The sequence below is a fragment of the Oncorhynchus keta genome, chromosome 29, assembly GCF_023373465.1.
Source record: "Oncorhynchus keta strain PuntledgeMale-10-30-2019 chromosome 29, Oket_V2, whole genome shotgun sequence".
NCBI classification, from domain to species: Eukaryota; Metazoa; Chordata; class Actinopteri; order Salmoniformes; family Salmonidae; genus Oncorhynchus; species Oncorhynchus keta.
In genome coordinates this window covers 48,480,901-48,505,671 of record NC_068449.1, presented here as the reverse complement: position 1 = coordinate 48,505,671, position 24,771 = coordinate 48,480,901, and the positions used below count along the sequence as shown (strand labels likewise).

Sequence of the window (24,771 nt, the reverse complement as noted above, 5' to 3'; positions counted from 1 at the left end):
TGAAGAAATCAACTGTGGGAGCAATTATTAGGAAATGGAAGACATACAAGACCACTGATAATCTCCCTCGATCTGGGGCTCCACGCAAGATCTCACCCCGTGGGGTCAAAATGATCACAAGAACGGTGATCAAAAATCCCAGAACCACACGGGGGGACCTAGTGAATGACCTGCAGAGAGCTGGGACCAAAGTAACAAAGCCTACCGTCAGTAACACACTACGCCGCCAGGGACTCAAATCCTGCAGTGCCAGACGTGTCCCCCTGCTTAAGCCAGTACATGTCCAGGCCCGTCTGAAGTTTGCTAGAGAGCATTTGGATGATCCAGAAGAAGATTGGGAGAATGTCATATGGACAGATGAAACCAAAATATAACTTTTTGGTAAAAACTCAACTTGTCGTGTTTGGAGGACAAAGAATGCTGAGTTGCATCCAAAGAATACCATACCTACTGTGAAGCATATGGGTGGAAACATCATGCTTTGGGGCTGTTTTTCTGCAAAGGGACCAGGACGACTGATCTGTGTAAAAGAAAGAATGAATGGGGCCATGTATCGTGAGATTTTGAGTGAAAACCTCCTTCCATCAGCAAGGGCATTGAAGATGAAACATGGCTGGGTCTTTCAGCATAACAATGACCCCAAACACACCGCCTGGGCAACGAAGGAGTGGCTTCGTAAGAAGCATTTCAAGGTCCTGGAGTGGCCTAGCCAGTCTGCAGATCTCAAATCCATAGAAAATCTTTGGAGTGAGTTGAAAGTCCGTGTTGCCCAGCAACAGCCCCAAAACATCACTGCTCTAGAGGAGATCTGCATGGAGGAATGGGCCAAAATACCAGCAACAGTGTGTGAAAACCTTGTGAAGACTTACAGAAAACGTTTGACCTCCGTCATTGCCAACAAAGGATATATAACAAAGTATTGAGATAAACTTTTGTTATTGACCAAATACTTATTTTCCACCATAATTTGCTAATAAAATCATTAAAAATCCTACAATGTGATTTTCTGGATTTTGTTTCTCATTTTGTCTGTCATAGTTGAAGTGTCCCTATGATGAAAACTACAGGCCTCTCTCATCTTTTTAAGTGGGAGAACTTGCACAATTGGTGGCTGACTAAATACTTTTTTGCCCCACTGTACACCACAGGTCCTCTGAACCAATTCTGCAATAATTAATAGATTCTTAACAACAGCTATTGTCCATTGTTAACCGTAGCAGACCAGTCGATTCCCCCGTGCCCGCCGTTACTCCCTTCTGAGGAAGCCTATAGCTCTCTCTCTCACAGACACACACACACTGTGTTACTGTAAGTTATAATATTACTGGAAATGACTGGTAGTGTGTGTGTGACCGTGAGCCGGGGTTCGTTAATGTGGTGGTGACAAAGACTGAAATGGCGTGTCTGGACTATAGAAATAAAATAACTGAGACCAGGCTACTGTTCTCCCTACTGCCTCATTAGAATAACCATACCACAGTACAAACAGACCTGAGACCAGGCTACTGTTCTCCCTACTGCCTCATTGGAATAACCATACCACAGTACAAACAGACCTGAGACCAGGCTACTGTTCTCCCTACAGCCTCATTAGAATAACCATACCACAGTACAAACAGACCTGAGACCAGGCTACTGTTCTGCCTACTGCCTCATTAGAATAACCATACCACATTACAAAAAGACCTGAGAACAGGCTACTGACATATTACAACATTACTGTAACAGCCTAGTGCCTCATTACAACATTACTGTAGCAGCCTAGTGCCTCATTACAACATTACTGTAGCAGCCTGGTGCCTCATTACAACATTACTGTAGCAGCCTAGTGCCTCATTACAACATTACTGTAGCAGCCTAGTGCCTCATTACAACATTACTGTAGCAGCCTGGTGCCTCATTACAACATTACTGTAGCAGCCTAGTGCCTCATTACAACATTACTCTCGCAGCCTAGTGCCTCATTACAACATTACTGTAACAGCCTAGTGCCTCATTACAACATTACTGTAGCAGCCTGGTGCCTCATTACAACATTACTGTAGCAGCCTGGTGCCTCATTACAACATTACTGTAGCAGCCTAGTGCCTCATTACAACATTACTGTAGCAGCCTTGTGCCTCATTACAACATTACTGTAGCAGCCTAGTGCCTCATTACAACATTACTGTAGCAGCCTTGTGCCTCATTACAACATTACTGTAGCAGCCTGGTGCCTCATTACAACATTACTGTAGCAGCCTAGTGCCTCATCATTACTGTAACATTACAACATCACTGTAGCAGCCTAGTGCCTCATTACAACATTACTGTAGCAGCCTGTAGTGCCCTCATTACAACATTACTGTAGCAGCCTGTGCCTCATTACAACATTACTGTAGCAGCCTAGTGCCTCATTACAACATTACTGTAGCAGCCTGGCCTCATTACAACATGCCTCATTACAACATTACTGTAGCAGCCTAGTGCCTCAACTGTAGCAGCCTGGTGCCTCATTACAACATCACTGCCAGCCTAGTGCCTCATTACAACATTACTGTAGCAGCCTAGTGCCTCATTACAACATTACTGTAGCAGCCTGGTGCCTCATTACAGCATTACTGTAGCAGCCTAGTGCCTCATTACAACATTACTGTAGCAGCCTGGTGCCTTATTACAACATTACTGTAGCAGCCTGGTGCCTCATTACAACATTACTCTAGCGGCCCGGTGCCTCATTACGAGGACGTTATGAGGATTACCATCTTAATCTGATGGCTGAATTCAGGCCGCCGCTAACAATCTAAACAGCTATATTCAAATGCATAGTGATGATGCCTTCCTCCATTCACTTTCATCATTACAAGAGCGTACTACTTCATCATGTTGTCCTAAACTGGAACCATATCTCTGTCATTCAGAATGTTAATCTCTCTCTTTGCTCCATCCCCTCCCCGCCCCCGCTCTCTCCATCTATCTAGGTAAACTAGGGGTGTTCCTGCAGGAGAACAACACCATAGACACGGGGGAGGTGGACGTGGGGCGCAGGGCCCTTCAGGAAGTCCCACCAGGGATCTTCTGGCGCTCCCAGCTCTACATTGACCAGCCCCAGTTCCTCAAGTTCAACATCTCAGTGCAGAGGGATGCGTTGGTGGGGGTCTACGGCAGGAAGGGCCTGCCCCCCTCACATACACAGGTAGGAAGGACACCACACACACACACACACACACACACACACACACACACACACACACACACACACACACACACACACACACACACACACACACACACACACACACACACACACACACACACACATTAGGTTGGAGGTGTAATTGGACTGTCACACTCAAACATACAGGTAGGGTGGAATCTCAAAGCTCATTGGAAGAGACGATCCAATATCCCTCCCCTCCAATGAGCTTTGAGAGGGAGGCAACACATTGAGGAATCAAGCATGGGAGGCATCAAGAATATGAAGGCTAGTTACGTTTTCAGACACGGCCAATGTATCATCTTTAACAATGGCAGACATATTCCTCAAGGGCACGGCAGAGACACTCCATGCAGCCTCCAAATGAAGCACACACACATTCTCACTCACTCTCACTCCGACTCTCTCTCTCTCACACACACACACACACACACACACACACACACACACACACACACACACACACACACACACACACACACACACACACACACACACACACACACACACACATACAGACTCACACACACACACTCCAAATGAAGTGGCTAAAGCCTAATAGAGGTAAATGGCAACAAAGGTCTTCACAACGCTGCACGTCGATACCCCAGAGTGGAGCGAGAGCGTTAGCAGGCGCCGTGGCATTATTTGCTCTGTGTGGTAATCAATATGTTTCTTTAAGACGTTGGAGAAGACATAATGAGGGGATATTGACGGACATGTTGGATGAAGGCTGAGGAACAGACAGGGAATTAAGAAGTGCTAATTTTTCAGGTTTGGTCTCTGTGGATGGTGTGTGTGTCTGTGTCAGGAATGACTATTTTTCTCTTTTTGGGGAGAAAAGCATTCTTTCCATGAAGGACTCATTAGCAGAGATGGGGAAAATGTTAATAGAATCAATGTTTATGGCCACTGTGAGATATAAAACGTTAAAGGCCAGAATTGAAATGAAAAATGATCCAAGTCATCCGAGGCCAAACGTTAGTTCAACCGTTAGTTCAATGTTAGTGTTGAAGGAATAGAAACAGATGAAATGGAGTCAAGGTGAAGCTTGTTTTCCTCAATGCTCCTTTAGTCTTATATTTTGTGTGTGTGTTGTCCAGTATGACTTTGTGGAGCTGCTGGATGGCAGTCGCCTGATCACCAAGGAGAAGCGCGGGCTGGTGGAGGTGGAGGGCGTGTCAAGGCGGGCGCGCTCGGTGAGCGTGCACGAAGCGGGCTTCATCCAGTACCTGGACTCTGGCATCTGGCACCTGGCCTTCTACAACGACGGGAAGAACTCAGAACTGGTCTCCTACAACACCATTGTCATAGGTCAGTGTGTGTGTGTGTGTGTGTGTCCGCAGCGTGCGTCAGCTCTGCGTAGTGTGTGGCCTCGCAGTAAGTGGCTGGAGAGTTGAGGCCCTACATCAAAGCACAGCACACACTCCTCAGTGGCCCGTTCTCTCTCCCTCTATCGATCTCTCTCATGATCTCGCTCTTTCTCTCTCTCTCCCTCTCTCTTTCTTTCTCTCTCTCATTATTCTATCGCTCTCTCTCTTTCTCTCTATCTTCCTCTCTCTCTCTCTCTCTCTCTCTCTCTCTCTCTCTCTCTCTCTCTCTCTCTCTCTCTCTCTCTCTCTCTCTCTCTCTCTCTCTCTCTCTCTCTCTCATTCTCTCTCTCTCTCTCTCTCTTTCTCTCTCTCTTCTCTCTCTCTCTCTCTCTCTCTCTCTCTCTCTCTCTCTCTCTCTCTCTCTCTCTCTCTCTCTCTCTCTCTCTCTCTCTCTCTCTCTCTCTCTCTCTCTCTCTCTCTCTCTCTCTCTCTCTCTCTCTCTCTCTCTCTCTCTCACCCTCTCTTCCCACCTGCCAAAGAACAGGGTAGAAATTTGACTGCCTTAATCAAAGCACTACTCTCTCTCTCGCGTCTCTGTTATAATGGAAATGAAAATGGATTGTTTGTCCATCCATTGTACGAACGCTATAAAGGTTGGACAAGCCCCTGCAATAAGCACCAGAGATGGCGGACGGTTGTGGGAGGGTCGTGTGTATTGCATTTCCACATCTCTCTGTTGGTTTGGAAACGTCTGAATCTCCACCTCTTTAAAGAGTACCTTAAATAATCCCACAGCACAGCATCAACAGAGCACACAGACACTCACTCACTCACTCACTCACTCACTCACTCACACACACGCACCAGCTCTCAACATTTAGCTATATTGAGAAGTCCTGTTTGGCAGTACATTGATCTAGTGTGTTGGCTTGATATTTTCTGAACCACACTATGACATGCCTGGTACAACTTCCTAACCTGGTTCATGTACCAAAAAGAGTGAGAGACAGGAAGGAGGAGCGAGGGCTGAAAGGCATGGTCATTTTGGCCCAGTGGTGTAGAGGACAAAATGATTGGGGGAAGAGAGTGATAGAGAGACACAGGAAGAGATGGTAGAAGATGGTAGAAGGCTGGTAATATTGGCCTGATAATGTGGAGGAGAGAAGGACAGAAAGAGTTGTAGAGGGAGATGGTAAAAGGCTGGTAATATTGGCCTGATAATGTGGAGGAGAGAAGGATAGAAAGAGATTTAGAGAGAGATAGAAGGGGAGAGATGGTGAAAGGCTGGTAATATTGGCCTGATAATGTGGAGGAGAGAAGGATAGAAAGAGATTTAGAGAGAGATAGAAGGGGAGAGATGGTGAAAGGCTGGTAATATTGGCCTGATAATGTGGAGGAGAGAAGGATAGAAAGAGATTTAGAGAGAGATAGAAGGGGAGAGATGGTGAAAGGCTGGTAATATTGGCCTGATACTGTGGAGGAGAGAGGGGGAGAGATGGTAGGAAAGAAAGAGATTTAGAGAGAGATAGAAGGGGAGAGATGGTGAAAGGCTGGTAATATTCTGGCCTGATAATGTAGCTACAGAGAGAGTCCTGGGAGTTGTAGCTGGAGATTGGTAAAAGGCTGGTAATATTGGCCTGATGATTGGTGGTCTAAGGACAGAAAGAGTTGGACCCAGATGGTAAAAGGCTGGTAATATTGGCATAATGGGGAGGAGGAAGGATTAGAAAGAGTTGTAGTCAGGGAGATGGTAAAAGGCTGGTAATATTGGCCTGATACTGTGGAGGAGCCTGGATAGAAAGAGATTTAGAGAGATAGAAGGGGAGAGATGGTGAAAGGCTGGTAATATTGGCCTGATAATGTGGAGGAGAGAAGGATGAAAGAGTTGTAACTCAGATGGTAAAACTGGTAATATTGGCCTGATACTGTCTTCAGAGAAGGATAGAAAGAGATTTAGAGAGAGATAGAAGGGGAGAGATGGTCTGAAAGGCTGGCTAATTTGGGCCTGATAATGTGGAGGAGAGAAGGATAGAAAGAGATTTAGAGAGAGATAGAAGGGGAGAGATGGTGAAAGGCTGGTAATATTGGCCTGATACTGTGGAGGAGAGAAGGATAGAAAGAGATTTAGAGAGAGATAGAAGGGGAGAGATGGTGAAAGGCTGGTAATATTGGCCTGATAATGTGGAGGAGAGAAGGATAGAAAGAGATTTAGAGAGAGATAGAAGGGGAGAGATGGTGAAAGGCTGGTAATATTGGCCTGATACTGTGGAGGAGAGAGGGATAGAAAGAGAAGAGATTTAGAGAGAGATAGAAGGGGAGAGATGGTGAAAGGCTGGTAATATTCTGTCCGTCTTGTAGCTACAGAGGAGTGCTGGGAGTGTGAGCTGGATGATTGGTGGTAATAAGGTGTTGATTGGTGGTCTACGGCAAGCAAAGGGACCCAGTTTGTCTCAATCAGGCATATGGGGGTGGTGGTGATTAGAGCATAGAGTCAGGGAGAGGGTGTGTGTGCGTACGTGTGTGTACTTTGGTCTGCCTGGCTAATTATCACTTCTATTTCAGGATATGGGCGTCGTTCGCATTGTCTATGTCGCTACTCTCTCCGTCTTGTTCTCTCTGTGGCTGTAAGCACATCTCTAACTCACACAAACACTCACTAACACTCTCCTCTCTCTCTGTCTTCAGAGTCCGTTATGGAGTGTCCCCACAATTGCCATGGCAACGGCGACTGTCTGTCTGGAACGTGTCATTGCTTCCCAGGGTTCCTTGGGCCTGATTGCTCAAGAGGTAAGGCGCACACATGCGCACACACGCCGTTTCAGAGGAGTATATCCACTATCACCTCCCGTAATTGTCTGTTGATTGTTGTCGCAGCGAGTACATACTTTGGAGGCATTGATTCAGGCACACAGACTCACATACACTATCATTATCTCTCTTAACGCTGGTGATACTCTTATATCTCTTGTTAACCTTTCACACACCTGTACACACATTAACCTGGTGACACCCTGTATACATCTTACACACACACACACACACACACACACACACACACACACACACACACACACACACATACACACATTGATTCAGGCAGTCAGTACCTCTGCGTCTCTGCCAAGTACTACCTCCATCAAGGAGTCTCTCTCCATCTCCCCTTTCATCATTATAAAACGCTGTGTGCTTGGCTGGAGCTAAAACAAAGAGGAAAGGGTCTCACAAGTCATTAGAAAGTATAATGTCCCTCCATCCATCACTATTCATCAGCACTCTGCTTATTTTCCCTCAGAATTATACTGAAGAGTTGCTGAAGTGACTTCTGTGTCCCTTTTTGTCTCACTATATAACTCTCTCTTAACCTGGTGATACCCTGTATATATCTTATTAACCTGGTGATACCCTGTATATATCTCTCTTAACCTGGTGATACCCTGTATATATCTTATTAACCTGGTGATACCCTGTATATATCTTGTTAACCTGGTGACACCCTGTATATATCTCTATTAACCTGGTGACACCCTGTATATATCTCTCTTAACCTGGTGATACCCTGTGTATATCTTATTAACCTGGTGACACCCTGTATATATCTCTCTTAACCTGGTGATACCCTGTATATATCTCTGTTAACCTGTTGATACCCTGTATATATCTTATTAACCTGGTGACACCCTGTATATATCTTATTAACCTGGTGATACCCTGTATATATCTCTGTTAACCTGTTGATACCCTGTATATATCTTATTAACCTGGTGATACCCTGTATATATCTTGTTAACCTGGTGACACCCTGTATATATCTTATTAACCTGGTGATACCCTGTATATATCTTATTAACCTGGTGATACCCTGTTTATGGCTCCATTAACCTAGTGATACCCTGTATATATCTTATTAACCTGGTGATACCCTGTATATATCTTATTAACCTGGTGATACCCTGTATATATCTTATTAACCTGGTGATACCCTGTATATATCTTATTAACCTGGTGATACCCTGTATATATCTTATTAACCTGTATATATCTATTAACCTGATGATGTCTGCTCTATATCCTGCAATACCCTGTATATCTTGATACCCTAAGATATATATCCTGTGATACACTGTGTATGGCTCCATTAACCAAGTGATACCCTGTATATGGCTCCATTAACCTAGTGATACCCTGTTTATGGCTCCATTAACCTAGTGATACCCTGTTTATGGCTCCGTTAACCTAGTGATACCCTGTATATATCTTATTAACCTGGTGATACCCTGTATATGGCTCCATTAACCTAGTGATACCCTGTTTATGGCTCCATTAACCTAGTGATACCCTGTATATATCTTATTAACCTGGTGATACCCTGTATATATCTTATTAACCTGGTGATACCCTGTATATATCTTATTAACCTGGTGATACCCTGTATATATCTTATTAACCTGGTGATACCCTGTATATGGCTCCATTAACCTAGTGATACCCTGTTTATGGCTTATTAACCTAGTGATACCCTGTATATATCTTATTAACCTGGTGATACCCTGTATATATCTTATTAACCTGGTGATACCCTGTATATATCTTATTAACCTGGTGATACCCTGTATATATCTTATTAACCTGGTGATACCCTGTATATGGCTCCATTAACCTAGTGATACCCTGTTTATGGCTCCATTAACCTAGTGATCTTATTAACCTGGTGATACCCTGTATATATCTTATTAACCTGGTGATACCCTGTATATGGCTCCATTAACCTAGTGATACCCTGTATATATCTTATTAACCTGGTGATACCCTGTATATATCTTATTAACCTAGTGATACCCTGTTTATGGCTCCATTAACCAAGTGACCTCATGTATTTGCATTATTTTACTCCAACAAAAAAACATGTATTTACAATATTGCAAAATCATTTAAATGGAACATATATCTCATGAGACTATGTTTCCATGCATGTGTGAGTGTGCACACTGTATTATGTGTATGCTTGTGTGTGTATTTATGCACATACACGCTGTATATACCAACATTGTCCCTCTGTGTCCCATTGCAGCTTCGTGCCCCGTGCTGTGCAGTGGTAACGGACAATACTCCAGGGGTCGCTGCCTGTGCTTCAGTGGCTGGAAGGGGACCGAGTGTGACGTGCCCAGCAACCAGTGCATAGACATCCACTGTGGGGGACACGGCATCTGTATCATGGGCATCTGTGCCTGCAACACCGGATACAAGGGAGACAACTGTGAAGAAGGTACGAGATCAGTCCTGTTAAGAGGGATCTTTTGATTTGCACGGTCCTTTTCCTTCTCTCCTCCGGTGTGTGTGTGTGTTCAGACACATCCTCTTCCCCTCTTCCTTCCTTGTCAGCCTGTCAGTGTGTGATTGCTCAGCATTCACCATCATAATCGTTACCGCCAGCCAATAGTTCAGTATTACGGAAACAATTGCTACTCTCTACTTCACAGAGCAAGTAATTACATTGCTGTCCCCATCGATGCGTGGCCTGTGACACACACACCGTCTCGCTCTCACACACGCACGCACACATGCACCACACACACACACTGACAGAGAATGGAGAATATTAGATTAGCTAAATTATCCTGGCATGTACCTGCTACGCTAGCCTACAAAACAACCCATCAGAAGGCTAGCTCTGTCTGTACATTAGATTCAATTATTGCACTTCCCTATGGGAGAAAATCTCATCTTCGCTGCTCAATAAAATGTATCTCTGCCAACCTCCTATTGACACACACACACACACACACACACACACACACACACACACACACACACACACACACACACACACACACACACACACACACACACACCACAAACCGACGCTAATGCAATTAGTTTGCAGTGAATGTTATTGTGAGGTCTGTGACCCTGTCAGTAGTCAATGGACAGATTAAGACCCATCATCACTGAGACAGCAGAGGGAAGTAACTGCAGCTCAACAAGCATCAGCTCCAGGCAACTTGCTGGGAATCAACAGACAAACCAAATCATATTTTATTTGTCACATGCGCACAATACAACAGGTGAGGATCTGGGGACCCATGCCAAATGTTTTTTGTCTCCTGAGGGGGAAAATATGTTGTCGTGCCCTCTTCACAACTGTCTTGGTGTGTTTGGACCATAATAGTTTGGTGATGTAGATAACAAGGAGCTTGAAACTCTCGACCTGCCTGTAATGGGGGCCTGTTTAGCCCTCCCTTTCCTATAGTCCACGATCAGCACCTTTGTCTTGCTCACATTGAGGGAGAGGTTGTTGTCTCATCGTTGTCGGTGATCAGGCCTCCCACTGTTGTGTCATCAGCAAACTTAATGATGGTGTTGGAGTTGTACCTTGCCACGCAGTCGTGGGTGAACAGTGAATACAAGAGGGAACTAAGCACGCACCCCTGAGGGGCTCCAGTGTTGAGGATCAGCGTGGCAGATGTGTTGTTGCCTACCCTTACCACCTGGGGGAGGCCTGTCAGGAAGTCCAGGATCCAGTTGCAGAGGGAAGTGTTTAGTCCCAGGGTCCTTAGCTTATGGTGTTGAACGCTGAGCTGTAGACACTCACAAACCCAAAGATAGTATACATGTAACAGTATAGCTTCCGTCCCTCGCCCCTACCTGGGCTCAAACCAGGGACCCTCTGCACACATCAACAACAGCCACACTCGAAGCATCGTTACCCATCGCTCCACAAACGCCACGGCCCTTGCAGAGCAAAGGGAACAACTACTTCAAGGTCTCAGAGCGAGTGATGTCACCGATTGAAACACTATTAGTGCGCACCACCGCTAACTAGCTAGCCATTTCACATCGGTTACATACACACACCGGCACACACACAAACACAATTCCTCTGTTTCACAGTGAGTGTTTGTGTACTGTATGTTTACATTTGCTCTGTGCAACAATCCAAAGTGACAGCAGTTGGTTGGGAATTGATTGCAACAAATCAACCTCTCTCTCCTTCCCCTCCTCCCTCCAGTGGACTGCCTGGACCCTGGCTGTTCGGCCCATGGTGTGTGTATCCATGGGGAGTGCCACTGTAGCCCGGGCTGGGGGGGCACCAACTGTGAGACCCTCAAGACCATGTGCCCCGACCAGTGCTCCGGCCACGGCACCTACCAAAGCGAAAGCGGCACCTGTACCTGCGACACCAACTGGACCGGCCCCGACTGCTCTGTCGGTACGTTGTTGGTGTGAGCACGTTGTTTGAACTTTGGTAAAGGTTATTAGTTGTTAGCATGCTAGCCTTCACTCAGAAGTACTACATTTTTGGTACGTTATTAGCACATTAGCATGCTAGCCTCAAATTAACTCAGCAGTATTACATTTGGTATGTTGTTAACACATTAGCATGTTAGTGTCTCATTAACTCAGCAGTACTACATTTGGTACATTGTTAGCACATTAGCATGCTAACCTCAAATTAACTCAGCACTATTACATTTGGTATGTTGTTAGCACATTAGCATGTTAGCATCTCATTAACTCAGCACTAATACATTTGGTACGTTGTTAGCACATTAGCATGTTAGCCTCTCATTAACTCAGCACTACTACATTTGGTATGTTGTTTGAACATTAGCATGCTAGCCTGTCATTTGTTAGCTACTACTCATTCACTATGTGGAGATAGCTGGATGTCTGGGAAAGATGTCATTCACAGAGCTTCTCTCACACAGTTGTGCCATGGCCTTCCCATCTACAGTGGGGCAAAAAAGTATTTAGTCAGCCACCAATTGTGCAAGTTCTCCCACTTAAAAAGATGAGAGAGGCCTGTAATTTTCATCATAGGTACACTTCAACTATGACATGAAAAATCCAGAAAATCACATTGTAGGATGTTTTATGAATTTATTTGCAAATTACAGTGGAAAATAAGTATATATTTTTTTGCCCCACTGTATATTCTTTGTACTGTATTGCTCTCTCTTTCATTCTTTATCTCTCTCTTTTCACTGCTCCTTTGTTGACTAATGCTGTTATAAAGGCCGCAGTGTGATTTTATATTAACTTGGCTTAGAGAGGAGAGATCACATCGATCTGATCCATTTTTCATTTGAGAGAAAGCTGTGTTTATTTGCCTCTAACACACTGGCTCAGCCAGCAAAGAGAAGAACGGATGGAGGGAGAGCAAGGGCCGGGGGTTTGTTAATTACACCGAGTTTAATTTAAATAAGACTGCACTGCTAATTACTAGAGAACAGAGAGGTAGGGATGGAGAGAAGGAGAGAGACTGAGAGACAGAGAGAGAGAAAGAGAGAGAGAATGGAGGGCAATTCCACACCAGGACAGTTCGAAAATATTGATTTGTTCTGGTGGTTCTCATAGAAACTTCATTGGGAGGATGGATGTTTGACATTTCTCCCACTTTTTATGTTTGTTTTTAAATCAGGAGGAAGTGGAAATTTGAGTCCCTTTTTAGACCTATACATGCGTTGTGTAAGACCGTATGATCTGTGAACCGTGCATGATACAGACAACATCTTGGAGTCATTATACTCCTTAAAGTGGAGATTCTGATATGAAAAATAGAAAATATAGAAATATTTATATGTCAAAAGTACCCTTTTTTTATCTTGTTCATTTCAATAGGTATTGCTTGGAACAATATGCTCTACACATGCATCGACTTTCCAGAGTGGGCGGAGTGATTCACACATTTTTTTTTTTAGATAATAATGTCAAAAGCATGTCAAACAAACATCCTTCCTCGCAATGAAATGTCTATGTGAGAATTGACCTAAATTCTCACACTTTCTATCGGAGATAACCTAAATATTTTTGCGGCTGTCCACGGTGACCTTCAGACAGACGTGACCAGAGCCTCAGTCTGGTCACCCCTCCAGGCCGTTCACTCCCTCCCTCCTCCCTGCTTCAGACAGCGCCCGCCACGTCTCGCACATACATACCCATACACACACCGCCCCAGCGACACGGCGATGACAGCGACGAACAGCGCCACTTCCTGACACACAACACACTCTCTCTCACAAACACACAACGGTAATGGCAGCTCGCCACAGGCAGCGGCGGCCCACACTGAGCGAAGCCCCTCCAGGGGGCTGATGGAACTTTAGAGACCGAGAAAGACTGAGCGGTCGGGGGTCTGTTGGTCTTGTGGTCTTACCTGGAATGACTCAGAGAGGAACCCCTTGGTCTTCTAGCCACTGACTGATAGCTCGTCTAAGAGAACTCCGCTCAATCAATGTCTTCTATCTAGCCACTGACTTCAACCGGAATTGCTTCTCTTAGCCACTGTCTGATAGCAATGGTCCTACGGTCGATTATTTGTCCCTGCCTGCAAAGAGTCCAATAAGTGGCAACATTTCAGATGCTGGTATTCCTATACCCATGCTATAGCACTGTAGTTAACATTGTATGAGGATTTTCTTCCAGTATTACTACAGTGATCTGTTCTGAACTCTCTGACACAGGTCTCATCCATTCTACTGGGTTGTGTTTCTACAGGACAACATTTCAGTAAGATGTAGATACTGTGTATTCAGTAGTTAACCAGGGTGGGGTCTGTCCGAGTATAGTCTTCACCCTGCCAGACATCTGCTGCCTGCAATCCTGACTGTCTGTCTGTACGTACAGACCTGCCAAGACAGACACAAGACAAAAAAAATGTTGACTGTGGCTCAGTTGGGAGAGCATGGCGCTTGCAACGCCAGGGTTGTGGGTTCGATTCCCCCGGGGGACCAGTACGAAAGTGAGTGCACTCACTTCTGTGAGTCGCTCTGGATAAGAGCGTCTGCTAAATGTCAAGTGTTGAGTGTCTCTCTTATATTTTGTGCAAACAACAATTCCTTCAAACACCTCTCCCCTCAGTTTATATTTCAAGGTCGTATCAATAAAGGCGTTCCTGTCTTCTTCTTAACCGCAACAAAAAAGAATGGAAAACAAGTGTCACTTCAACTCAGAGCTAAAAGTGATAGGTCGAATTTCAACATGCACTTCTGGTTCAAATGGTCTAAACTCTGAAGAACAGAACAGAGACAAAAACAGTTCCAGCTCAACTGACAACATTCCGTCAGTCGGGAGTCTGTACCAAACAAGCCCAGATTGTGTGCAGGCGTCCATCTATGGACCCCACTGCAGCAGGATTGATTTATCTGTGGTTGATTGGTTTGGTCGTTCTGGTTCAGGCACAGTGGGAATCCTTGTGTCTGGCTGGATGGCTGGCTAACAGTGTCTACCCATCCTCTACCCTTATCCTATTCTAACCCTGTCTGAGGTAAAGTTCAATATGTCTACTCTCATAGCCTGAACTGTTCATACTCAATGATCACACCTCTGCCCCCACCCCTCCACCCACTCGCACGCATACACACACACACACACTCCCCATATTACACCAACACCTCAGACCCACCACAGGACCACGCAACCCCACCACAGTGCCCCACCCAGAAACCTCCCACACTCTTCATGCTACACCGTGTCAGCCACGGGGGACAGACGTGTCAGGGTAGCAAGGTGTTATTTGAGAAATACCAGGCTGACAACCATATCCACCCGACCCCAACCCCACCCGCTGTCCAGCCCAAAACACAATAGTGGAAGCATTGTGCCAACGGAGACCCAGCCTGGCTACAGTTGATACAGAGATAGATGAAACCTTATGTCTGTTTTGTTTGTTATGGATGAATGTGTTTCTACAAAGTGGGTGACGACACTTTGCACTGTGGACGCTCCTAGCACACACAGATAACTAGCTAGCGATTACACACTGACACTAACATTTCCTTGTGTGTGTGTGTGTGTGTGTGCGTGCATGCGTGCGTGTACAGAGGTGTGTGTGGTAGACTGCGGCTCCCACGGCGTGTGTTTCGGGGGCAGCTGTCGTTGCGAGGAGGGCTGGACGGGTACGGTCTGTGACCAGAAGGCCTGCCACCCTATGTGCACTAAGAACGGAGTCTGCAAGGAGGGCAAGTGTGAGTGCAACCAGGGCTGGACCGGAGAGCACTGCAACATCGGTAGGTCTACTGAAGAATACACACGCCTACAGTGGACATACACATGAATAAATCATATGGGTCGACGATTAAAGACATTATTACAAGGATAAACACACGTTTTCACACACGTTTTCTCTCTCACACACACACACACCAATCACACACACTCCTCTACCTCTGAAGCTGTCTGTGCATCCATGATTCCCCCAGCTCTCACACCATGGAGGACTCCAACCTGCGGGTCTATATGGCTTTGAACAGCCAGCTGAAGTAGCATCTGATCCCAGTCTCCTCTTTCCTCTCTTTCCTCTCCATCCCTCTCTTTACAAGGGCCTGGCCAACTCCTTCCCTCTCTTTACAAGGGCCTGGCCAACTCCTTCCCTCTCTTTACAAGGGCCTGGCCAACTCCCTCCCACTCTTTACAAGGGCCTGGCCAACTCCATCCCTCTCTTTACAAGGGCCTGGCCACTCCCTCCCTCTCTTTACAAGGGCCTGGCCAACTCCTTCCCTCTCTTTACAAGGGCCTGGCCAACTCCATCCCTCTCTTTACAAGGGCCTGGCCAACTCCCTCCCACTCTTTACAAGGGCCTGGCCAACTCCCTCCCTCTCTTTACAAGGGCCTGGCCAACTCCTTCCCTCTCTTTACAAGGGCCTGGCCAACTCCCTCCCTCTCTTTACAAGGGCCTGGCCAACTCCCTCCCTCTCTTTACAAGGGCCTGGCCAACTCCCTCCCTCTCTTTACAAGGGCCTGGCCACTCCCTCCCTCTCTTTACAAGGGCCTGGCCAACTCCCTCCCTCTCTTTACAAGGGCCTGGCCAACTCCCTCCCACTCTTTACAAGGGCCTGGCCAACTCCCTCCCTCTCTTTACAAGGGCCTGGCCACTCCCTCCCTCTCTTTACAAGGGCCTGGCCAACTCCCTCCCTATCTTTACAAGGGCCTGGCCACTCCCTCCCTCTCTTTACAAGGGCCTGGCCAACTCCATCCCTCTCTTTACAAGGGCCTGGCCACTCCCTCCCTCTCTTTACAAGGGCCTGGCCAACTCCCTCCCTCTCTTTACAAGGGCCTGGCCAACTCCATCCCTCTCTTTACAAGGGCCTGGCCAACTCCATCCCTCTCTTTACAAGGGCCTGGCCAACTCCCTCCCACTCTGCAGCCTGCTCTTTGTAGTCACTCACGTGACCTGTGTGAAGAAGGCCTGCAGAGTCCCCATGGGGCGCTGCTGACCTTTAACCTCTATCAAAACACTGACGTTTACTGTTGTTAAGGCAGTGTGGAGAAGATAGACTGTGTGTGTCCTGTTCCAAGCTCTCCGTCTTAACAAAAGGATACAGAGCAGGGTTGTAAATGCCTGGCGCGTTGTTGTTTAGCTTTTAAGCCGGGTGTGAAACAAACACCAAACACTGAAACAGGCGAAAGCCTCCTCTATACGATGCAAAGATACGAGCCCTAAAGAGAACTGAGAAATCATGTTTGGTTAATCGTTTCCCTCTCAACCCCTACATCACAAAACCTACTTAATTGTTATCAAGCAAATCTTGTTTTGTCGGCTGATTCCCTGATATGAAGTCAATTGCGGAGCAGAATGCATGTTCTCTCCTCACACACAGAACTCGTGTTCTGTTCTGCCTCGATCTCTGCAGCACAAACTCAGCAGGGGTGCGTTTTGAGGTGTCGTTCGGCTTCACTCAATTAGTCAACATTGTGGAGCGGATGTCGTTGACAGACTGAACGGGCCCCCATTGTGGCTGGCCGTCTTTATTAGATTCTGGTCCGTTATTCAAACGAAAAATCAGATGAATTAGCGGTCGAGTTAGAGTTTAGCATGGTGTCCCCCACTCATTTAGCGGTCGAGTTAGAGTTTAGCGTGGTGTCCCCCACTCATTTAGCGGTCGAGTTAGAGTTTAGCGTGGTGTCCCCCACTCATTTAGCGGTCGAGTTAGAGTTTAGCGTGGTGTCCCCACTCATTTAGCGGTCGAGTTAGAGTTTAGCGTGGTGTCCCCACTCATTTAGCGGTCGAGTTAGAGTTTAGCGTGGTGTCCCCCACTCATTTAGCGGTCGAGTTAGAGTTTAGCGTGGTGTCCCCCACTCATTTAGCGGTCGAGTTAGAGTTTAGCGTGGTGTCCCCCACTCATTTAGCGGTCGAGTTAGAGTTTAGCGTGGTGTCCCCACTCATTTAGCGGTCGAGTTAGCAGTAGTGTCCCCTACTCATTTAGCGTTTAGCGTGGTGTCCCCCACTCATTTAGCGGTCGGTGTCCCCACTCATTTAGCGGTAGAGTTTAGCGTGGTGTCCCCACTCATTTAGCGGTCGAGTTTAGTTGTCCCCAGTTTTAGCGTGGTGTCCCCCACTCATTTAGCGGTCGAGTTTAGCGTGGTGTCCCCACTCATTTAGAGTATAGCATGGTGTCCCCCACTCATTTAGCGGTCGAGTTAGAGTTTAGCGTGGTGTCCTCCACTCATTTAGCGGTCGAGTTAGAGTATAGCATGGTGTCCCCCACTCATTTAGCGGTCGAGTTAGAGTTTAGCGTGGTGTCCCCCACTCATTTAGCGGTCGAGTTAGAGTTTAGCGTGGTGTCCCCCACCCATTTAGCGGTCGACTTAGAGTTTAGCGTGGTGTCCCCTACTCATTTAGCGGTCGAGTTAGAGTTTAGCATAGTGTCCCCCACTCATTTAGCGGTCAACATGGTGTTCCCCACTCATTTAGCGGTCGAGTTAGAGTTTAGCGTGGTGTCCCCTACTCATTTAGCGGTCGAGTTAGAGTTTAGCGTGGTGTTCCCCACTCATTTAGGGGTCGAGTTAGAGTTTAGCGTGGTGTCCCCCACTCATTTAGCGGTCGAGTTAGAGTTTAGCGTGGTGTCCCCCACTCATTTAGCGGTCGAGTTAGAGTTTAGCGTGGTGTCGCCCACTCATTTAGCGGTCAACATGGTGTCCCCCACTCATTTAGCGGTCGAGTTAGAGTTTAGCGTGGTGTCCCCCACTCATTTAGCGGTCGAGTTAGAGTTTAGCGTGGTGTCCCCCACTCATTTAGCGGTCGAGTTAGAGTTTAGTGTGGTGTCCCCCACTCATTTAGCGGTCAGCATGGTGTCCCCCACTCATTTAGCGGTCGAGTTAGAGTTAAGGAGCCCGCATACTAGGTTGGGTTTGCTCCTAGCAGAACTCAGCAATATTAATGTTTGTCCCTATTGAGACACCATAGTAACAACATACCCAGTAAGACTTCCTCGAAATACTCCTACTTAATATAAGATGAATTCTGACGGATTTGCAGAGGAAGTTTTCGTTGCACAATTTTACATCTAACGTTTGGTACATTATTTCTCAAGTGAAAAATGTGCATGTTAACTAGTCATCCCTCGTTATTTTTTAAATATATTTTCTAAATTCGACCCCTTTTTCTCCCCAATTTCGTGGTATCCAATTGTTGTAGTAGCTACTATCTTGTCTCATCGCTACAGAGACGAAGGTTGAAAGTCATGCGTCCTCCGATACACAACCCAACCATGCCGCACTGCTTCTTAACACAGCGCGCATCCAACCCGGAAGCCAGCAGCACCAATGTGTCGGAGGAAACACCGTGCACCTGGCAACCTTGGTTAGCACGCACTGCACCCGGCCCGCCACAGGAGTCGCTGGTGCGCGATGAGACAAGGACATCCCTACCGGCCAAGCCCTCCCTAACCCGGAAGACGCTAGGCCAATTGTGCGTCGCCCCACGAACCTCCCGGTCTCGGCCGGTTACGACAGAGCCTGGGCACGAACACAGGGACTCTGATGGCACAGCTGGCGCTGCAGTACATCGCCCTTAACCACTGCGCCACCCGGGAGGCCCCAACTAGTCATCTCTTATTGAATGACAATCACTTCCTACAAGGAGTAGTACTGTTGACCAATCACCGGCGAAGGGGCGTAGACTTCGGCTACTGAACTTTGACTTGCCTCTCAAGCAAAAATGTTGTGTGCGTGAACAGCCGGGAAAAAACCTGCCGAACACCAAAACAAACAAAAAGTCATGATTTTGTCATAATATATGTGCAAACTGTTTTGACTGGGAAGCATGGTGACAGGCATGGTGTACCCCAGCTGTGTGTTTTCAGGTTTCGTGACACTCTCTGCACACACACATAAAAAATGTGAGCGCACACACACACACTGCCTCACTCTACTCATCATCATATAGTTCATTTCTTCTGTGTCTATAATGTGTGTCTGATTAGCTCTGGCTGGCCCTATGAAGGAAGCACCTACAGCTGCCTAATTCCCCTGACAATAACACCTTTTGGATCATTATTAATCTTCAGACACTCTTTCTTAGCATTCAGACACCAAAATACAAAGGCAGGATGCTCCTTGAACCCCTAGTCTGAAACTGAAACCCTGCAGGGGTTGGCTGGGACGTGAGTCAGTGTCCTTAAAAGTTCCACCTCTCTGTCCTTGAGATGTTCTCTCCTGTTCCAGAGTAGCGCGTCAGAGGTGGTGAGGGCCACCGTGCATCATGGTGTCTGCTGAAGGTAAAGATAAAGACGTTAGCAAGAGAACGACTTCCTCCAAAAGGGGAAGGGACGTCAACCAGATAGAACAGCAGAACTTACTCAACTGTTTAGTATGGGACGGATCCCACGGCTCTATATTGAATACATAATTGAAACATTCACAGTGTTGGTTGGGGAAAGTATGTGAACCCCGAGGCTAATGACTTCTCCAAAAGCTCATTGGAGTCAGGAGTCAACTAACCTGGAGTCAATGATCAATGAGGCGAGATTGGAGATGTTGGTTAGAGCTGCCTTGCCCTATAAACTCAAAATTTGTGTTTGCTATTCACAAGAAGCATTGCCTGATGTGAACCATGCCTCAAACAAAGAGATCTCAGAAGACCCAAGATTATGAATTGTTGACTTGCATTAAGCTGGAAAGGGTTACAAAAGTATCTCTAAAAGCCTTGATGTTCATCAGTCCACGTTAAGATAAATTGTCTATAAATGGAGAAAGTTCAGCACTGTTGCTACTCTGTTGCTACTCTCCCTCTTGACTGCAAGAGCACAGCGCAGAATGCCCAATGAGGTTAAGAAGAATCCTACAGTATCAGCTAAATACAGAAATCTCTGGAACATGCTAACTTCTCTGTTGACGAGTCTACGATACGTAAAACACTAAACAAGAATGGTGTTCATGGAAGGACACTACGGAAGAAGCCAAAAAAAACATTGCTGCATGTCTGAAGTTTGCAAAAGTGCATCTGGATGTTCCACAGCGCTACGAGCAAAATATTCTGTGGACAGATGAAACTACAGTTGGGTTCTTTGCAAGGAACACAAAACACTATGTGTGGAGAAAAAAAGGTACAGCACACCAACATCAAAAACTTATTCCAACTGTAAAGTATGGTGGAGGAAGCATCGTGGTTTAGGGCTGCTTTCCTGCCTCAGGGCCTGGACAGCTTGCTATCATCGACGGAAAAATGAATTCCCAAGTTTATCAAGACATTTTGCAGGAGAATGTTAGGCTTTCTGTCCACCAATTGAAGCTCAACAGAAGTTAGGTGATGCAACAGGACAACGAACCAAAACTCAGCAGTAAATCAACAACAGAATGGCTTCAACAGAAGAAAATACGCCTTCTGGAGTGGGCCAGTCAGAGTCCTGATCTCAACCCGATTGAGATGCTGTGGCCTGACCTCAAGAAAGCAGTTCACACCAGACATCCCAAGAATATTTCTGAACTGAAACAGTTTTGTAAAGAGGAATGGTCCAAAATTCCACCTGACTGTTGTGCAGGTCTGATCCACAACTACAGAAAACGTTGAGGTTGGTGGTTGAGGTTATTGCTGCCAAAGGAGGGTCAACCAGTAATTAAATCCAAGGGTTCACATACTTTCCCCACCCTGCACTGTGAATGTTTACACGGTGTGTTCAATAAACACATGAAAACGTATAATTGTTTGTGTGTTATTAGTTTCAGCGGACTGTGTTTGTCTATTGTTGATGAATTTTTATGACCAATTTATTCAGAAATCCAGGTACTTTTTCTTGCCACTGTATATGCAGTGGAACCACAGTGCAGCATTAAGACTTATTGAGCGTTAGGTGACGTTTAGCTACTCCTTCATTACTTGTCTGCAACAGACATCCCCCTCTTCCTCCATAGCAAATGCTGAATGAGAGAGGAGAAGAACGCAGTAGTTATTAAGTCTTCTTCTTCTCTCCCCCGAGACATGCGATCGTGAATAACGACGAGTGAGAAAGTTCCAGAAGATCAAAAGATCATGCCCTCAAGACATGCTAACCTCTCACTGTTACCAATACCGGGATTTAGACGTTTTAGCATGTCTTCTTATTGATTTAGGGTTTAGTATGATCTTTTGAACATGTTCTGATTTAGAACTTTGTTCTATTCTTATTGATTTAGAAGTGTTTAGAAACATGTTCTATTCTTATTGATTTAGAAGTGTTTAGAAACATGTTCTATTCTTATATTTAGAAGTGTTTAGAAACCTACATTGATTTAGAAGTGTTTAGAAACATGTTCTATTCTTATTGATTTAGAAGTGTTTAGAAACATGTTTAGAAGTGTTTAGAAACATGTTCTATTCTTATTGATTTAGAAGTGTTTAGAAACATGTTCTATTCTTATTGATTTAGAAGTGTTTAGAAACATGTTCTATTCTTATTGATTTAGAAGTGTTTAGAAACATGTTCTATTCTTATTGATTTAGAAGTGTTTAGAAACATGTTCTATTTGTATTTTACAATCAAAGTGACTCCAAATTGACACAATACATTATTTACCATTAATTTCTATTGGGCACAAAATTATCTGAAACACAACCAAAACAAACAGCAAATGCATCCAACAAGTTTGTAGAGTCACAAGCTTGATGTAGTCGTTGCGTTGTAGGGGTGTCAATATCTCTGACCCCTACCCTTTTGAGATATTACTTATTAAACAAAATATTTTTCTCTGAGCAATTGTATTAGTATAAAATTATCTCCCCATTTTTTTTTGCATAAAATATAGCTCACTATTTGACTGATTTATTTTCTACAGTCGTTAATGCTCATATTTATCGAGGGTGTCAATCATTTCAGGCTCCACTCTATCTCTTTCTCTCTCTGTCATTGTCTGACACAAGGTGGCTTGAAGCATCTCCATTTTGAGTGGCTTTAAGGAAGTAGTCCAACGCTCATTTCTACTCAGCCTATTGCTTTTCCATACAAAACACAGTGATGGTCACTGTATCGTGTGTGTGATTGGTAGTGGTAAAATAGTGTCCTTGATTTTACTCTAATGTTCCCGCTTGCATAATGCAGCAAATGAATTGATGTCTCTGAGATGTGGAAGTATCCTTGTTTAATTGAAAACAACTTAAATTGGCTGAAATCAGTTGTGTTACCTTGGAAATAAATGATGTCCAGTGTATGTAAGTTTTCTAAGAATCTTGCAGCAATAAACGGATAACAATGTCTTCCCTTGACGATTTGAGTTACAGTAAACAGACTGAATCATCGATGTGTTTGTATAACAATCACGTCCAATAACCAAGATCTCATATGATCTTTTATTATCATCGTTCCAAAATACTCTTCTGCGGAGGATAGTAAAAGTACATTTTTATGGACTTGCACAATGCTCCTCGTTCCTTCTGCAGACATGAGGTTTTGTTAAGAGAGCAACAGGTTCTTCTGCTTCTCCTGCTTCTTCTGCTTCTTCTGCTTCTTATTATTACTGCTTCTGAATACCTCATCAGTAGGGTTGACTCCTTCAGTCACACTGAGGACGTGTCCCAAATCACTCCTGTAGGCGCTGGTCAGAAGTAGTGCACTCTGTAGGGAATAGGGTGCCATTAGGGACGGAGGCTGATTTTAAAGTAGCGTATGGAATATTGTTAAAATATTGTTGCGTGTGCATGTGGGTGCGTGTGTGTGTGTGTTCTGAGAAGTGCAGCTGAGTGTATTAGTTGAGAACTAGGAAACTGCAGACTTACTGCCCCAAGGTTTCTCCAGCACTCCAGCTCCAGAACCCCATCCCAGGCTCCCTGTTCTCCCCCTCTGCCCTTCCTCTCCTGGGGCTAGACTGATGGTCAGTCAGTCATCCCTCCCTCCCTCCCTCCCTCCTTCACATCTCTCCATTGCCCAGAATAGCACTGCAGAGCCAGCAATATCTCACCCAGCACCACCAGACGTGCCTCCACACACACAGACACACATACTGTACACACATTCATGCACACACACACTCTCCCTCACACACAAACACACTCCCACCAGCTGCAAGTCTGTCTGGTTCTGTTTCTCCCCAGATGTCTGTATGTCTGGTTCTGTTCCTGCCCAGATGTCTGTGTGTCTGGTTCTGTTTCTCCCCAGATGTCTGTATGTCTGGTTCTGTTCCTGCCCAGATGTCTGTGTGTCTGGTTCTGTTCCTCCCCAGATGTCTGTGTGTCTGGTTTTGTTTCTCCCCAGGTGTATGTGTGTCTGGTTCTGTTTCTCCCCAGATGTCTGTGTGTCTGGTTCTGTTCCTCCCCAGGTGTATGTGTGTCTGGTTCTGTTTCTCCCCAGGTGTATGTGTGTCTGGTTCTGTTTCTCCCCAGATGTATGTGTGTCTGGTTCTGTTTCTCCCCAGATGTCTGTGTGTCTGGTTCTGTTTCTCCCCAGGTGTATGTGTGTCTGGTTCTGTTTCTTCCCAGGCGTATGTGTGTCTGGTTCTGTTCCTCCCCAGGTGTATGTGTGTCTGGTTCTGTTTCTCCCCAGGTGTATGTGTGTCTGGTTCTGTTTCTTCCCAGATGTCTGTGTGTCTGGTTCTGTTTCTCCCCAGGTGTATGTGTGTCTGGTTCTGTTTCTTCCCAGATAACACTCTGTGTCTGGTTCTGTTTCTCCCCAGATGTCTGTGTGTCTGGTTCTGTTTCTCCCCAGATGTCTGTGTGTCTGGTTCTGTTTCTCCCCAGATGTCTGTGTGTCTGGTTCTGTTTCTCCCCAGATGTCTGGTTCTGTTTCTCCCCAGATGTCTGTGTGTCTGGTTCTGTTTCTCCCCAGATGTCTGTGTGTCTGGTTCTGTTTCTCCCCAGATGTCTGTGTGTCTGGTTCTGTTTCTCCCCAGATGTCTGTGTGTCTGGTTCTGTTTCTCCCCAGATGTCTGGTTCTGTTTCTCCCCAGATGTCTGTGTGTCTGGTTCTGTTTCTCCCCAGATGTCTGTGTGTCTGGTTCTGTTTCTCCCCAGATGTCTGTGTGTCTGGTTCTGTTTCTCCCCAGATGTATGTGTGTCTGGTTCTGTTTCTCCCCAGATGTC

The 24,771-nt window shown here is 45.7% G+C and overlaps 1 protein-coding gene across 14 annotated transcripts in view; it reads left to right on the top strand.

Annotated features, from left to right (window-relative positions):
• LOC118361866 (teneurin-3) overlaps positions 1-24,771 on the top strand; it is a 510,845-nt gene that overhangs the window by 390,367 nt on the left and 95,707 nt on the right. For all 14 annotated transcript variants that reach the window (XM_052486681.1, XM_052486678.1, XM_052486675.1 and 11 more), the window contains 6 exons: positions 2,961-3,175; positions 4,300-4,510; positions 7,195-7,296; positions 9,578-9,772; positions 11,516-11,716; positions 15,330-15,515. In XM_052486681.1, coding sequence (XP_052342641.1) covers positions 2,961-3,175; positions 4,300-4,510; positions 7,195-7,296; positions 9,578-9,772; positions 11,516-11,716; positions 15,330-15,515 — 1,110 coding nt within the window. The remainder of the gene's footprint in view (positions 1-2,960; positions 3,176-4,299; positions 4,511-7,194; positions 7,297-9,577; positions 9,773-11,515; positions 11,717-15,329; positions 15,516-24,771) is intronic.